General features: G+C 43.8%; 1 protein-coding gene across 2 annotated transcripts; it reads left to right on the top strand.

Annotated features, from left to right (window-relative positions):
- Positions 1–145: 145 nt before the first annotated feature.
- LOC125315904 lies at positions 146–10,282 on the top strand. Of its 2 annotated transcripts, XM_048282163.1 has the most exons (7): positions 147–734; positions 986–1,307; positions 1,389–1,640; positions 2,078–2,080; positions 8,574–9,037; positions 9,269–9,590; positions 9,889–10,282. In XM_048282163.1, the coding sequence occupies exons 1-7, from the start codon at positions 187–189 to the stop codon at positions 10,150–10,152; spliced, it is 2,175 nt and encodes a 724-aa protein (XP_048138120.1). In that variant the 5' UTR covers positions 147–186; the 3' UTR covers positions 10,153–10,282. The 2 variants fall into 2 exon arrangements, with proteins under 2 accessions (XP_048138121.1, XP_048138120.1); XM_048282164.1 differs by lacking the exon at positions 2,078–2,080 and having other exon boundaries at positions 146–734; positions 8,493–9,037.
- The last annotated feature ends 6,753 nt before the right edge of the window (positions 10,283–17,035 follow it).

Genomic DNA, 17,035 nt, shown 5'->3' on the forward strand with positions numbered 1-17,035 from the left:
AGGAAAAATAACACTTCCCTTGATCACCATCCGGTTGATAAGGGTCCCTTTCGATCGAACGTGATCGGACGCGGACCGGGCAACCACTACTTTTCCTTGTTTCTGCAGAATATAAATGGTCATACAGCCTCGCCAGAAGGACACGATCCAATCACCTTAATAGGCTTCAAAGCTTCTGCTACCAAGATGCAAACCTTGCCCAGTCCTGGTGAATCCTTCACCTGTAGCGCACCGCCTTATGACAGAGCCAAAGAAGCAAAGGAATTTGACGAGACCAAAGCCGGTGTCAAAGGCCTCGTCGACTCGGGCGTGGCCAAGGTCCCTAGGCTCTTCATCCACCCACCCCAGAACCTGCGTGACCTGTCCTCCGACACGGATGGGGCCGCCACCGGCCTTGAGGTCCCTGTCATCAACATGATGGGCTATGGGGATTGCCGGCGGAGGGACGTGGTCAACGATCTCCGTAGAGCATCGGAGACTTGGGGTTGCTTCCGGATGATCAACCACGGAATCCCGGTCGACGCTATGGAACGCATGCTGGAAGCTGTCAAGCAGTTCCACGAGCAGCCTGAGGGAGTGAAGAGAGAGTGGTACTCCAGAGACGATGCTAAGAAATTTAGGTACTACAGCAATGGAGACTTATTTTGGTCCAAAGCAGCAACTTGGAAGGACACTCTCTTCTTTGAGTTGCCGTTTGAAGGGCCAGAACCAGAGGCAGTCCCTGTTCTATGCAGGTCTTAATCATGATTTATACTCTGTTCCTTCACCTAAGACCTTGACAATTTTCAAAAACTATGTACCCTGTTTCTATTTTATTTTAAAAGGGATCAAAAACAGTTTTTCGTATAACTTCGATATGGTATCAGGGCGAGATATCTCAAGTTCGATTCTTCGCACCTCTTTCATCCAATTATGACTTATCCTTCTTTATACGCATCGGTTCAGTTATTGTTTCCGCTTGATGCTTTCTTTCACTCCTTTGCAGAGAGCCGGTTTTTGAGTATGAAAAACACATCGAAAAATTGAAGAGAGCTCTGTCCGAGCTACTATCAGAGGCATTAGGGCTTGATTCAGGCTATCTTGGTGAAATTGAATGCATGGAATCCAAGAGAATGGTAGGCCATTACTACCCAATTTGCCCTGAGCCAGAGCTGACTATAGGCACAATCAATCATTCAGATGCCACAATTCTCACTCTTCTCCTACAAAACAACCAAGGAGGCCTCCAGGTCCGCCACCAAAACCAGTGGGTTGATGTGTCCCCTGTGCCTGGAGCAATCCTAGCCAACATGGGAGACCTCATGCAGGTACAAAGATCATTCAAATTTGTCACAGACTAGAGTAAGGTCATTTTCCAGTCGAAAGTTTGCCTGATTTGTTGATTGCAGCTTGTTAGCAACGACAAGTTCAAGAGCGCGGAGCATCGGGTCCTCGCCAGGCGGGCTGGGCCTCGGGTCTCGGTCGCGTGCTTCGTCTTCCCCGGGGGGACACAGAAGTCGAAGCCGTATGGACCGATAGAGGAGCTTCTCGACGAGGACAATCCACCCCTGTACAGAGAGACCTCTTTCACAGAGTACTATGGGTATTACCTCTCCGGTGGCAATGGCCTGAATGGTGAACCTGTACTTCCTCATTTCAGAGTAAGCGAGCCCAAGTAGAGAGTACAAAAATCTGTATTAGTTTTTCAAAGAAAGTGTTAAAATCTTTAAATAAGGCTACGTTGATTGCCTAAGAGAGGACCAAGAAATGGCCATGATCCTTCGGGCTGTGGAAACATTTGAATCTCTTTCACCAAACGATAATTCCAATTAAGTTGCAAATTTAGGACGAGCTTCATCATCCCTTTCAATCTCATCCATGAGAGGTCTCCAAGTTGACATGTCGATCTCTCTAATTGGCAGAAGATTTAGGGCTGTCAAATTCGTGCCGCGACATCAGATTCGATCTGCGTCTCATGCTGTCTTGTTGCTTTCCATACTGTTTCATGTGCCGAAAAGTGAAACGAAAGAAGGAGGAAAAGTAAATGAGGAATGTTGTTAAAGGTATGTCTTAAGTTTAAGCCAGTAAGGAAAATTAGGAAGTTTCCTAATTTGAGTCGGATTGCTAGTTTGAACAGGTTTCTAATTTGGATCCAATTCCTTTTTATGTAAGAAATGAGTTTTCTTTGTGAAGGGTATCTAAGAGGTTACTTCTTAATGAACAACACCTTGAAGCAATCCGAGGGTGTTCAAGCTAATTAAATCTTGTGGGTAAGATATGTGAATACCATTGTGAGATTGAGATTATTTCAAGAGGAATTGTGAAGGCCAAATATTGTGAGAGTTACTCGGTGTAATTAAAGCTGGAAAACACTTCAGAGTATTTGAGATGATCAAATGTGGTTGTAATCTTTGTTATATCGCTTAATCTATAGTATAATGTTGTGTTACCCTCCAATAGAATAGGTCCCACTAATTGAACCATGTAGATATTATTTTGTTTATTATTGTTCGATCACTTGTTATCCACAACAAAAGGTATCAGAGCCAAACTTGGCTGAGTTGAAGCGAGGGAGGAAATAGGCGACAAATAAGGGTTTTTAGGTTAAAAAGGGGTAAATGTGGAATTATGAAGATTGAGTGAGGGAAAGATTGGAAATTAAAAATATACATTAACTCGGGTCTTTTGTATGCCGAGAAAGCTAGAGCAAGTAAGGAGGAGCCTTGAGTTAAAGGCCTTTAGAAGACCTTGGAAATGCTAACATTTGAGAAATGGGCTCTTCAAAAACAATTGCCAAACACTCTAGCATTCGGCTAAGGGACTTTACAGGTTCAAAGAACTTTGCAAGTGGGTTCCCAAATACAGCCTCAATAGAGCATGCTGATTGAGAGTTGCTAAATAAACAAGCGCCGGGTGTTATTCGGCTAAGTTTGACTTGTAAGGTTGCGTGTAACATCTTGAAAGAGAAACTGCCGCCTGATTAATTAACACAAGTCGAAAATGTAGGAAAATCCATTTGCAACCACTAAAGTAAACTCAAAGAGACATATGTTTCATTTAAAGATGGGCGAAGTTGCATCGATTGCTGACACAACGTTATATTTAATATGGTCGTTAGTCAATTGAGTTTGGTTGAGATTGACTTGGATAACGAGGCACGTTGTTGTATTCTATTATTTTCGAGCCCGGTGGGGGACGAATTACCTTAACTTTCGCTTGTATAAATGCTTTGCGAAATATTATCTTCAGAAGTAGGTACGCATCCAAGTTAGATTTCCGATATTTCTCATCAATTGTGCGGGTGAAAGTGGCCGTGAGTTTCAATGCCTGAAACTAGCCCTGTTGCCTTCGAAGTTGCGATGGCATGTGCATGAAGCATGGCACCTCAGATTGAGAGAAAGAGAACTTGATCGAACTTCTTTTCCTTTTTCCGATTTCGTTTTGGTTTTGGTGGTCGCGTTAGGACAAAGACGGTGGGTTAGGAAAATGATTGGAGAAGAGAAGGATAAAAAAATGTGTATGGAACCACCCACCCGGGTGGTGCAGCTGGCTTGCGCACTCTTCCTCTCGCAAAAGGTCGAGTGTTCAAATCCCAGAGGTGTCGCAGAGTGACTTACCCGGTGGCACGTGTGTGGTGGCTAGCACGTGTTGCCCCCAGGGTTTACCCCCCGGCTGCCGGCCGTGCGGGGGTTCCCCGGGTCATAAAAAAAAAAAAAAGTGTATGAAAGTTGAAACTTTGTAGTTGAAAACAAAGATGAACAGAGAAGTTGAAGATGGGGATGAAGAGGAAGAAGTAGGGCTAAGTATGAGTCATTTGACCAAAGATTTGTCAACACTCAAGACCTTTTTTTTTTTTTGCTCGAAATTGAAACTTCATTCATTCAACGTATCAGTTCAGAGAAACAAGGAAAGCTAGATTCAAAACACAACAAATCCCCCAAAGATTGGGGGGGCTTTGATAGTTAGACTTTAAGTTTACTTAAAACTGCCATGCCGCACTTAAAAACTCGATAAAAAGGCCGCGTAGGATGAATCGTCGGAATATGTCGTCGGAGATATTGAAGTGATTGATTAAGCGATATAACGAAAATTAAAACAACATTTAACGAGAGAGAATGTAATATTTATGTACAAAAGTGAAAAGAAAAAGTTGAATAGTCAAAAGGTAAAAGAAGTAGAAGACTTGGTCTTGGTCATCAAAGGAGGGGATATTCTTCGGTTTGAGAAGATAAACGTAAACACTTCCATTATTCAATTGAAGCTAAAAAAAGATATTCCCAAGTAAAAGGACAGATTCATTGACCGTTTGGTGTAATTAACTGAAACTCGAGTTATGGCTAATTGTCATTGGCCGACTTTATCACTTAATTGAACGATTGGAGATTGATTGTAAGAACTGAATGGAAGTGATAAGTGGACGACCAACTAGTTTTTCAATCTTTTAGCATATTTAACGTGTGTAATTAGGTTATTTAGATAGATGGTCGCAGATGTTGCTATATATGCCATTGAAATTTTAGTCTAAATAAGCTGAATCAGCTTCTCACGGACTGTGAACGCAATGGGAATCATAAAACTTTTCTCACTTTTGCTTCGAAATAACATTTCCTCACAATAGCTCTGTTTCATCATGACTCCCTACTTTGTAGATAGATTTTAGATGACGGATGGGTGGCCACAAAAGGGTATCTTGTGAACAGATAAAGAAATATGCAAGCACACACTTTAAGGCGATTCAAAATTGAGGTATTGAATCTCACATATAAGAGAAGATAGTATGAGAGTCAAATGGGAGCTCTTTTTTTTTTTTTTTTTGGGAATTGCAGTCTAGTAAAATTTACAATATGTTCATATCTCTGTGTCTCTTGGTGATTGCAGTCTGATAAGATATCTTATTGTCTGCTAATGCAGGAGGCTTAACAATATCCTGGACGGAGAGAGAGAGAGAGAGAGAGAGAGAGGTAGGCAAACAAGGAAAAGTGAAGAGTGAGCTGAGAGAAAAGAGTAGAAAAACGAAAGAAAGCAAGAGGGTTACGTTGCATACCCACCTCGGGGACCTCGACGAGTCGGATTCTCTCCGTTCAAAGCCCTGGTAGGTGCTCGCACCCTTCATTCATATAATTGGAGCCATCTTTTCGAACCGAGTCCTAATTTGGGATATTTATTGATTTCTAAGTCGGTGGGTTAAAACTAGGAGTTTCTAAGTTGAGAAATCATGGGGGATTGAAATTTAGGGTGCCGTGGAGCTGTAAATTTTGCAGAAGTCAATTTGGATCAATTTGGGCTTACAGTTTGCCCACAGCAAATTTTCAAAGTTACGGGCAACTGCTGAACAAGAGCGAATTTTTTTGCAGTTTTAGCCTCGGTTGTGGCCCGGTTTCGGATGTCTTTAGAGTCGACAAAGCTTGGGATGTTTAAGTATCTTGAAAAAGGCTTTTGTTGACTTTAAAATTGTTAGAATCAGAGTTTGAAGGAGAAAGTTGTAGCACAAACTAGTCCGGCGAGTAAGCTGCGCGTAGCAGACAGCAGGAAACGTCTGCTACGTCAAGCCTTTCGTTGTTATGTAGGAGTTGATTGGTCGACGAATAAATGTAATTAGTCGAGTTGTTCATTAGAGTATTTATTACTCAGTTTTTGATCCGTTTTTCCATATATTTGACAGAAATTCAGACGTGTCGGCTCAAGTAACTCTTGTAGGTTGTTGTTGGCATTATCAGGTGAATGGTACAATTTCTTCTTGTATTTGTAAACTCATATTTAAAAAATGATAAGTACTAGATAGGTTATGAGTTGAGAAAGAACATTTTTGTTGCATAAATATGATCGAACAATTACTGCTTTTTTTTACCCAAAAAAAAAAAAATTACTGCCGTTTTATGTATTTGAAATGGAAAATCATCTTTTGGCTATATGCCCGAGCTGATTTCATCTACGTGATTTGTGAACCTTTACGAAAGGATTGGGAAAAGTTCATGACTCATGTGACTTTGAATATGGTTTGTAAAAAGTGTTCTGATATGATTGAAACACGAGAGCTATATGTGTTTTAGTTTACATGATCGACTTAGTGGTATATATATTCTAATTTATATGAAAGATTATATGAAATGGTCTATGATCGTCTTGTGACGTGATTTTGAGCTGGCTTGCGATGTGAGAAAGACGTTGCGAGTTTAAATACTCATGTATCCTGTTCCCCATATGTCGGCAGTTTTAAATATGAAAGATGGTACGATAATTGCAAGTCAATCGGAAACTATTTGTATTTGTTTGTCCAGAAACATTAAACCATGCACTATCTGGGAACAAGTTCCTTTCGAGCTGACTATATCGGATGGCGACTCGGCACCTCACGCCTCTCTCCCTTGTTTCTGCAGAAATACATATTGAGATGGTCAAACAGCCTCACAGAAAGGACACAATTCAATCACCTTTGCCGGCTTCAAATTTCCCCTTATAAAGATGCAAGCCTCGCCCATGCATGGAGAATCCGTCACCCGTGGCGGACCGTGCTACGACAGAGCGAAAGAAGCAGAGGAATTCCACGAGACAAAAGCTGGAGTCAAAGGCCTCGTGGACTCGGGCGTGGCCAAGGTTCCTAGGCTCTTCATCCACCCGCCTGAGAACCTGCGCGACTTGTCCTCCGGCACGGATGGGGCTGTCACCGGCCTCGAGGTCCCGATCATCGACATGATGGGCTGTCGGGATTCCCGGCGGCGAGATGTCGTCGACGAGCTTCGCAGGGCATCGGAGACGTGGGGGTTCTTCCAGATAGTCAACCATGGGGTCCCAGCTGCCGTGATGGACGGCATGCTGGAAGCTGTCACGCAGTTCCACGAGCAGCCTGAGGGAATGAAGAGAGAGTGGTACTCAAGAGATGACGCAAAGAAATTAAGGTACTACAGCAATGGAGACTTGTTTTGGTCCCAAGCAGCAGCCTGGAGGGACACGCTCTTGTTCGATTTCTCGTGTGGAGTGCCAGACCCAGAGGAAGTCCCTCTTCTATGCAGGTCTGAATCAGGATTGATAATACCATTCCTTCACCTAGAAGAGAACGTTCCTGATGCTTTCTTTCTTTCACTCCTCTGCAGAGAGCCAGTTTTCAAATACGAAGAACACATCGAAAAGTTGAAGAGATCTCTGTCTGAACTACTATCGGACGCATTGGGGCTTGACTCAGGCTATCTTCGTGATCTTGAATGCATGGAATCCAAGAGAATCGTAGGCCATTACTACCCAATTTGCCCTGAGCCAGAGCTGACTATGGGCACAATCAATCACTCAGATGCCACAATTCTCACTCTTCTCCTTCAAAACAACCATGGAGGCCTCCAGGTCCGCCACCAAAACCAGTGGGTTGATGTGTCCCCTGTGCCTGGAGCAATCCTAGCCAACATTGGAGACTTCATGCAGGTACCAGGATCGTTCACATTTGTCATTTGTTACACATGTTTCCGGTTTCGATTGAGGTCGAGAAATCTTCAGGTCAAGGAGTGGTTTTCCTTTTTGCCTGATTTGTCGATTGCAGCTTGTTAGCAACGACAAGTTCAAGAGCGTGGAGCACCGGGTCCTCGCCAGGAGGGCCGGGCCCCGGGTCTCGGTCGCGTGCTTCCTCTTCCCGGGAGGGATACAGAAGTCGAAGCCATATGGGCCGATAAAGGAGCTTCTCGATGAGAACCATCCACCCTTGTACAGGCAGACCTCTTTCGCAGACTATCTTGGGTATTTCCACTCGAGGAATGGCCTCAACGGTGAATCTTTACTTCCTCATTTTAGAGTAAGTTCTAAAAATATTTAAGCTTTAAATCACGCTTTTATCTAATAGTTTAAACTGTAGTCTCACAAAATTTTATATAAGTGAGTTCAAGTAGAGAGTGCAAATTGTGCGAAAAGCTTTAATAAAGATGTCGGATTTCACATTAATATGATTGGTTTATCTTTTCAACAAAGTTAGGACTGTCAATCAATATCGTGGCATCATTCTATTGTTCGTGTCACGCTGTCTTACTGCTTTTCAAACTATTTATTGTGATGAAAAGTCTTTCTTGGTACAAAAGAAAAGGTCAAAACTTATTAAGTTATGTCAGTTTTGAGTTCATCGCGTAGATTTGAGCTTCTCTTGGTATTATCTACTTAAACAGAGTTCGCTTGCGATACGAACATTATTTATCATACCAACTTTGAAGATCGGTTTCAGTATGCTCTGGCACTAACTCAATTTTTTTTGGCACTAACTCAATTGACAAATGCCTAAATTAAGGGTTTCATTTGACCAATTCAAGCCATTCCCATGTGAAATGGAATCTGGCTCAGATTAGGGCGGTGGTTCCAGACCTACCCCCAACCTCTTGTCTCCTGGGGATTCCTAGGCATTTTGTTCCCTTGACCAAATTTGTGCAATGGCTTCTCTCTAGCTAATCATCTTCATATCATTCCCATGGTCACAGCCTCACATTGAGCAGGGCTCAAATTCATTCGATCTTAACTAAGACTTCAAACTTTGTCACTGCAAGATGATGCAAACCTCGCCTAGTCCGGGAGAATTCATCACTCACCGCGACACAGTTTACAACAGAGCGAAAGAATTGCGGGAGTTCGACGAGACCAAGGCCGGAGTCAAAGGCCTCGTGGACTCTGGCGTGGCCAAGATCCCTAGGATCTTCATGCACCCGCCCGAGAACTTGCACGGTTTGTCATCCAACACGAAGAGGGCCTGCCTCCGGGGCCCGATCATCGATCCGAGAGACTGTCGGGATTCTCGACGTCGAGATATCACCGATGGTATTCGTGAAGCATCAGAGGCGTGGGGGTTCTTCCAGATAATCAATCACGGGATTCCACTTGACGTGATGGACAGCATGTTGGAGGGTGTGAGGAAGTTCCATGAGCAAGAAGTGGAAGTGAAGAAAGAGCTGTACTCTAGAGATGGTATGAAGAGAGTGAGGTACTTTAGCAATGGAGACTTGTTCCAGTCAAAAGCAGCAGCCTGGAGAGATAGCGTCCTATTTGATTTCCAGGATGGTGTCCTAGACCCCGAGGCTGTTCCTCCTATTTGCAGGTATATACCTATGACTTGTGAGAGTTAATAATTGAAGTTGCTACGTGAAAAATCAGAACAACTTGGTTTTGGAGTATCCTCTAACAACCTTAGTAACAACAGTTGAGGGAGAGCCAAGGTGTTCCCCAAGTCTGAACGTGCATTCTTCCAAAAAAACAAAAGAACATAAACAATGCTACAAACCTGGATACCGAAAACTCACACACGGTGCTTTCATTTGCTCGTTTGTAGAGAGGCAGTTTTCGAGTACGAGAAGCATATGGTCAGGCTGAAGACATCTTTATCCGAACTGTTCTCGGAGGCATTGGGACTTCGTTCCTATTATCTCAGTGGCATTGAGTGTATGAAATCGGAGACACTAACATGCCATTACTACCCAGCTTGTCCTGAACCAGAATTGACTCTCGGTACAATTAATCACTCGGACTTATCGTGTCTGACTCTTCTCCTTCAAGACCACCACGGTGGCCTCCAAGTCCTCCATGAAAACCACTGGGTTGATGTGGTTCCCGTGAAGGGAGCAATTCTAGCCAACATTGGAGACTTCATGCAGGTAAAGAAAGTTCCACCTTTTATCTGACCTTATGCTCCCTGGCATACATAACATTGGAGTCGGTTTTGAATGCCCTTCATTACATCAACCATATAATGAGTCTAGACAATGTTTTCTGAGCAACCAATCGAATGTAGAACGAACTTTCCACGATACCCTGAGCACTTGAGAAGAATCATAAGTGAAGTAACAGAGCAATGTTGCGGCATGAGAGCACATTGCATTGTATGCCTAGCTCTTTGCCTTCATCATCTTTTGAAGTCATAACTCCCTTTCTGGTCTAATACAATGGTTGCAGCTTGTTACCAATGACAAGTTCAAAAGCGTGGAGCACCGAGTACTCGCCGGGCGGGTTGGACCCAGGGTTTCGGTCGCATGCTTTCTCTCCCCAGGCTGGACGCAAAAAACCAAACTCTTTGGGCCAATAAAGGAGCTTCTCTCTGAAAACAATCCACCTATATACAAAGAAACCTCTCCTTTGGAGTACGTCACCTATTATATATCCCATGGCCTGAGCGGCAATTCAGCACTTCCTCATTTCAGGATGAGCGACTCCAAATAGGGCGGAGTTGTGGAAAATCCTGAATGAGTGTGTCTTGACTGGTTATATCATTTATCTGAGTTTGTGGCAGGACTTTGCACCTGTCTGTTTCGATATGTGCAATAAAATCTTACTTATCTCAAACAAACCAGTGCCAAGGTTGATTCTTCTGATGCATTGTGTAATGTGACTAGATGCCGTAATCTATGTTACACGGACACGCCCCCAAAGAAAAATTTCCCGTGTCGGACACGTGTCGGACACCGACACGTGTCCGACACGTCCGGACTCTCTTCAACATGCTTTCCAATATCAACTCACAAAAATTTTATACTTCAAAATCATTTTCTGCCCACGTTTCCATGAAACTTTGGCCCATGGACATGCTAGGTATTCCTCAAGGCCCATCAAGCCAAGATGGGTTGCTTTATGCAACTGAGCCCCCATTTATAAGAGGTTTTCCCTTCCTTTCTCTATTACATTGCCAATGTGGGACATGGAATCAGACATATGCACAGGCAAACACAGTTCCTGGTCATGAAACTAAAAGAACAAAGTGTCCCCACGTGTGCACAGGCAAACATATTTCATTCTAGGGCTTTTTTTAATTATCTATTTATTTGTGACTTCAGCAAAATAATAATTTATCACACATCTATAAAAATATATATTTAATATATAACGTGTCCCAGCGTGTTGGAATTTTCTATTTTTTGATAAACAACGTGTCGGCGTGTCGTGTCGTGTCGTGTCGTGTCCCGTGTCCCGTGTCGGTGTAACATAGGCCGTAATAAGCGATGGAACCATAGAATGAAAACCTATTGAAGATTTGCTCAATCGTTCTGCAACTTTATCATAACAAATCGACCGTCAAGAATTTACACCATATTTTTGGCTAGCATTGACAAGCATGTCGGCTTCAACTTGTCCGAATCAAAGAACAACTGACTCGATTAGACAAATTCTAGAAATTCAAGAACTCGTTAGATATGATGACGGCACTGGAAAAAGAGGGCAAAACCAAGAACCGAATATGTGCTGTTTCCTTGAATACTTTCACCCATTCACTTTTCATCGGAAAACAGTTATGGTCAAAAGAAATGACCATATGTTCACCTGAGGTGTTACCCATGATTTTCTGATACAAAGTGCGAAGTGGCCATTGTCCTTCTTACCACCCGCAGAATCTATTTCCGCCGAGAGGGGGTCAGGAAAATAACGACAGCATTACCAAGTCATTGCTGCAGAATAAATTGGGTCATGTAATTATTTGAGTAATGACTATGGAGCTCAAATAGCATAATGTGGCATCTGGTTTAACTGTTTATCATTCTTTGGATAGCAGATTTACTGATCTTCGTCGTCCTCCGCTTGCAAGTCGCAGGTTTTGATTTTGTTTATTTCCAAATGATCTTACAAAACAGTTATTGCCGATTTGCATGTTGACAAACCGAAGAAGCCCCCGCTGCTTCACCAAAAGAAAGCAAAAAGGCACCTCAAGTGCCAATATTGATGTTTTGGCGCTCACTTTGGTACTAATTTTTTCTTTATCATTAAGTGCTAAATCGGAGAAAAACCAACGGCGAGAAATTCCGGCCAAAAAATGCACGTGGCATTTAAATTTAGAACAATTTAGTGCCAAGTCATTTAAAATTGAGAAATAAGGTTACGTGGGCTTCACGTGGCAATTCATTTAAAAAAAAAAAGTCCACTTGAAGATTTCTTTAAAAAATTCAGTCTTCTCTTGGCACCTAAATTTTGGATATTTATTAATTTATTCCATAAAAAAATGAGGAACTAACCATAATCCCTAGAAAAAATATTTAATTAGTTTTCATATAGTTTTAGGAACATTTTTGCATACATATTGCATTTAGTCGGACCAGCGGTGGATCGACTCAAATGAAAGGTTCTGGATTGCGTCAGCTAGTTGGACTAAACCCACAAGAGCATTAAACTTCGGCCAAGCCCATGGAATATATTATGGCCGAAAATTAGTGCTAAACAATAACAAGAACATCCTGTTCTTAAAATATTGCGTAATTGAAGATAGGAAATAAATGTTGGCGAAAACCCTAAAATTACATTATAAATAGTGCTTAAGGGTTCCGTTCAAGGAGGAAGGGCCATTCATTAGAGTACAAAGCCATAGAGCACACGGAGGAGAGAATAAAACAGAGACATACACGGCATAGAGGGAATAGGGAGAGGAGCTCCTTGCCTGACCGAGAAGTTGACGATCTGAGAAACCAACCGCAAGACGACGATCTGCTGCCTCTGGGTTCGAGCCGCTGCTGCTGCCACTTCCACACCTGACCGCATCCGATGCCGGTGCCTTGAGCGTGAGCACCCTTGACGGATCCTTGCCACTGCACCAACGAGCTCAACCGCGGTGAGCCCGACGTCTCCCCTCGGTCTGACCATGATTCGACGGCCTCGGCAGCGATGGCTCTTCCTTGCTAACCCGCCACGCATATTCATCCAATTTTCGGTGGCCACCTCCAATGACCAGGTGGCGTTTCCTTCTCATGCATAATTTTAGAGAACACTGGAGTATCAAGGAGTTTCTCATGCTCACGTGGAGAACTCTGGGCTATAATCAGTAAGAGAATAACAAGACAAAAGGGAAAGTGTGGAGATTTGTCTCTTCTTGAAGAATTTCTTTGACTTCTTTCCATTGTTCTTGTTCGAATGTTCCTTTTGGCAGGTGTCCGAAGTATGAATCTGTAACTCCCTCTTGACTGGGATTTGCCCCTCACCGACGAGGGCAGAAATTGAAGCTTCACCGTCCGTCGTGGAGCAGCCCCTGTCAAGCCTTCGCTGCAGCCGCATTGAAGGGACAAAAAAACACATGAGCAATTTGACTTGCGCCTGGGCACCCTCATGTGCCTAATGGTATTCATGGAAAGAGTCGACATCCTCACCTCATCTTAACGTCCTCCCCTATATAGTTCAGATAGCTATTCGCTCCCAAAGAGCACGAATAAAGTTCATTTCACATTCAGTTAGATTATTGCTGAAGGCAATAATCTTCTCAAACTCTTTCTCTTTCCTACAACCACCTACCCAGATGATATCATGTAATATTTCGTTGAATTTGATAATCTGATAACATGCCCAACCAATTCAATGTAATATTTCGTTGAATTTGATAATCTGATAACATGCCCAACCAATTCAATGCATACATTCCATGTTATAGCTTTCATTTCACGATGAGCCACAATTGTAGGGAACAAGAGGTCAAAAGGCAAAACTTGAGGAGTTGCAACGTGAAATAAAAGCTATAACATTGGATGGATGCATGAGTTGGTTGACCATGTTATTAGATTCAACGAGAAATTATAGGATGTTATATGGACAGGTGGTTGTAGGAAAGAGAAGGAGTTTGAGAAGATTGTTGCCTTCAGCAATAGTCTACCTGAATGTGAAATGAACTTTATTAATGCTATTTGGGAGCGAAAAGCTTGTATGTACTATAATATGCTTCTTGAAGCCTTAAGTGTGACGCCTTGGAAATTCGGATTTTGTAATTTGTCTGAATTCAATAAAATGAAGAAAATTGAATTTTAGTCGGTGCAAATTTAGGATCGCAAGGACGAAAGTGACGAATTTTAGACAATTCCCGAAATGTCGTTCGGTTTCGATTGGGTCTCGAAATCGTGGTCACCGCGACTTAAGATTTTAATCCTCGCGCCTAAGCTTTTTCTGGACCGAGCCTAGCCCGTGAAAATCTAAATTTTATTCCTAATCGGTTGAGCCAAAAATCCGATCGGACCCGATTTATCAAATTACGAAATCGCCCTTAGATATTATGCATGTGAGATGAAATCAATTAATTGGCAGAGACCCGTGGGCCCCACCCCAGTCAAATCCGGTCAAACCAATCGACATTCTCTCTCTCTCTCTCTCTCTCTCTCTCTCTCTCCTCCCCTTTTCTCTCTCCCGCACGATTTCTCCCCCTCCCCTGTACTCGCACGAGACCCCCCCGCACCACCGAACGACCTTCCTCCTCCCGTAGCCGTTTTTGTGTGAACACCACCTCAGACCTCCACCGTCGCTCCGCCACCTCGTCGCCACCTCCCCAACCGCCGTTCGCCACGAACCCCGCAACAGCCCCTCCTGCGCGCTTGCTTTGTTTCGGGTTTAGTGGGCGTTGTGAGCTGCCCGGCCGGCCCATACCACCTACGACCACCACCGATCTCCTCGTCGTCCGCCCTTTGACCCCCGGACGCCGTCCCACCGCCGCACGTCGCCCCGCAGGCCGTGAACGGCCGCCTGCCCTGTTTTACGCCGAACCGCTGTCCGTCGCCCTCCGCCACGATTGAGCCGGGCCCACCGCCCGCCGACCACCCCAGGTTGTCGCCCTCGACCTCTAGTTGTCCTATGGAGCTTCTACTAGCCGGCCGCCACCCGTAGAGCTCGATTTCAGCCCTAGCCAGACCTCCCCTGTTCTACCCGTTTCCCCCTGTTTTCGGGCCCGGTTCTGGCCGCCGCTGCTCGGCCGCCTTCGGCCGTCCGCCGCCGCCTCCGGTGCTACCGGCTACAAGCCCGAAGACCCCCCGACGTTGACCACCCTTTCCCCCGGCCTTGAACCACCCGAAAGCCCCCAAAATCGCCTCGACGCTCACTATTCTGCTCTGTTTTTCCTCTACCCGAGTCTTGTTCACCGCCGGCCAGCCATTGTTTCGGCTAACTCCGGCCACCGGCCGCCACCCCTGAGCTTCGTGCCGTTGTCCCGAGGTGTTGCCAAGTCCTTTGGGCCATCTTTGATCAAGTTGGAAGCCCAAAGTCAATTGGGCCGCGAGTCGCCTTTAGTTGTCGTCGGATTGGGCCGAGTTCGTGTCGTCGTCGCCCAAGTTGAGACCGGCCAAGCTAATTTAAATTGTGAGTTAGCCCCTAAGTCTTGGTTAGGACACTAATTGCCTTCGGATTTAGTTTAATTAGCTAATTAGGTGTTTAGGTAGATTAATTACGGTCAAGCTAGATAGAAACGTGGTTTAGGCTAAATGACCGTAATTAGTTAAGATTAGTCAATTAGCTAGGTTGTCTGTGGCTAATTGGTGAGTAGAATTGATTGATTGGATTGATTGTGTTAATTGATCGCGAGCGAACAATAGGTCAGAGTCGAGTACGCAATTTGGCTATCAATTGGAATTGAAATTGGAATTAATAATTGATTGGTTGCCATTGACTAATTGATTCATGAAGTGTTGGCTGTGAATGCCGGATTAATCGTTGATTGCCGTGGGGGTCCGATTAGAGGTTAATCACTCTAAATTGCTTGATTTTTCAATCGATATAATTGCGCATTCATGTGACCACGTATGATATTAAATTGCATGGTTTTGCACGAAAATAGCCTTGGGCCAAGTATTTGAACATGCGAGCGTGAGCATTCGACCTAATTTTAAGAAATGAATTGGCTGGTTGTCGAAGTGCTTGAGTGGTCACATAATGAGATAATTCCAACGATCATTGTCTTCTGGTTGATCGGTCCCGGCAATCATTCTCTTTTGGTTGCTGGATGCGCGTTAGTCATTGTCTTCGGGTCGTTCGTTTACCGGTCACGGTTTGTGATGGGCCGAAGCCTTTCAAGGATTCCTGTTAGCTATGTGCTGTGTCGACAATCATTGTCTTACGGTTGGTCGAGCGGAATCACATGGACTATCAGAAGCCGTCGCCGGAAGTAAGGGACGATGTCCGGTCCTGCTAAGAGAGCACCAACCGATTAGTGTGCTGAACCTACGGGTTGGATCCGATAATAAATGGACTACGTGTGGTGTCCTGTGCATGCAAGTCTTGTGAGGCTTTGCTAATGGGTTGATTGGTGTAATTGGTTTGATTGTTGAGTCGAGTCCGCATCGCATTATGTATGACCTGGAGGGTAAACTTGCATGTGATTGAAATATCTGCTCTTTGTTGACGTGACTATTTGTTAGGACGTTCGAGCGAATCAACGCCCTAGCTGGGCTTAGGCGTTGACTCATTGAGATTAATTTCTCACCCCGTCGTTGTTACCCATTTTCAGGCGGTGATGGAGCCAGTAGAAATTAAAGCGATGATTATTGTATGATTTTTGGGAGTAGATGAGGGTTTAACCCTACCCGACCGTATGTTTTTTTGAGCTCTTAGTGAGTCACCCCGAAAAATGGGGTTGTATATGTTTACCGTAGTTCATTAGGGTTAAATTTCGTCTGCTTTGGTTTTATTAATGAAATTGTCTTTTGTGGATTGATGGTGTTAATTTTCCTACTATTCTATCCCGCTGATTTTGATTGTGCGGGAGAATTGCATGTTCCACATGCGTTGTAATTTCGTAAGTCGATAGCTTACTTGAGACGCTATCATTCATGACATAAAGCAAGTAAGGTAGGGATGTCGCAAGCTTGAGAGTCGGGGCGTGACAATAAGGGAGGACATTAAGATTAAGACGTTGAGGACATCGGCAATTTCCATGAATACCACCCGGCGCATGAGTGCACCCCGACGCAAGTCAAAGAGATTTACTTAGGCTGTTGCCCTGTGAAATATTTCAAATAGAGAGCTTCCAAAGCGTTATGACAAGACTTTGCCGGTTTATAAGAAAAAAAAGCTTAGCGGTTGATGTGCCTTTTTATAGGATATGCTGCATGGTTTGGGACTCTTTTTGTTTGTGGCTGTTTCTCCCAGTTGTTTTAATCTTAAGTACATGAACTCGTTTATGAAACATTTGGTTGTGAATAATAAACGGCAGCTTTTTTATTATATTGTTTTGACGTCTTTGTTCATTTTTATCCATGTGTGCTCTTGTGGGGAGTTCGATAAGTTTATGTAATTTTAAAGGAACTCGATTTACATAAATCATTATGTTAATGGTAATTTCAAATTAGGTTATTTCGATGATGAATGGAAACGTAGTGAA

Source organism: Rhodamnia argentea, chromosome 7, assembly GCF_020921035.1.
Source record: "Rhodamnia argentea isolate NSW1041297 chromosome 7, ASM2092103v1, whole genome shotgun sequence".
NCBI lineage: Eukaryota > Viridiplantae > Streptophyta > Magnoliopsida > Myrtales > Myrtaceae > Rhodamnia > Rhodamnia argentea.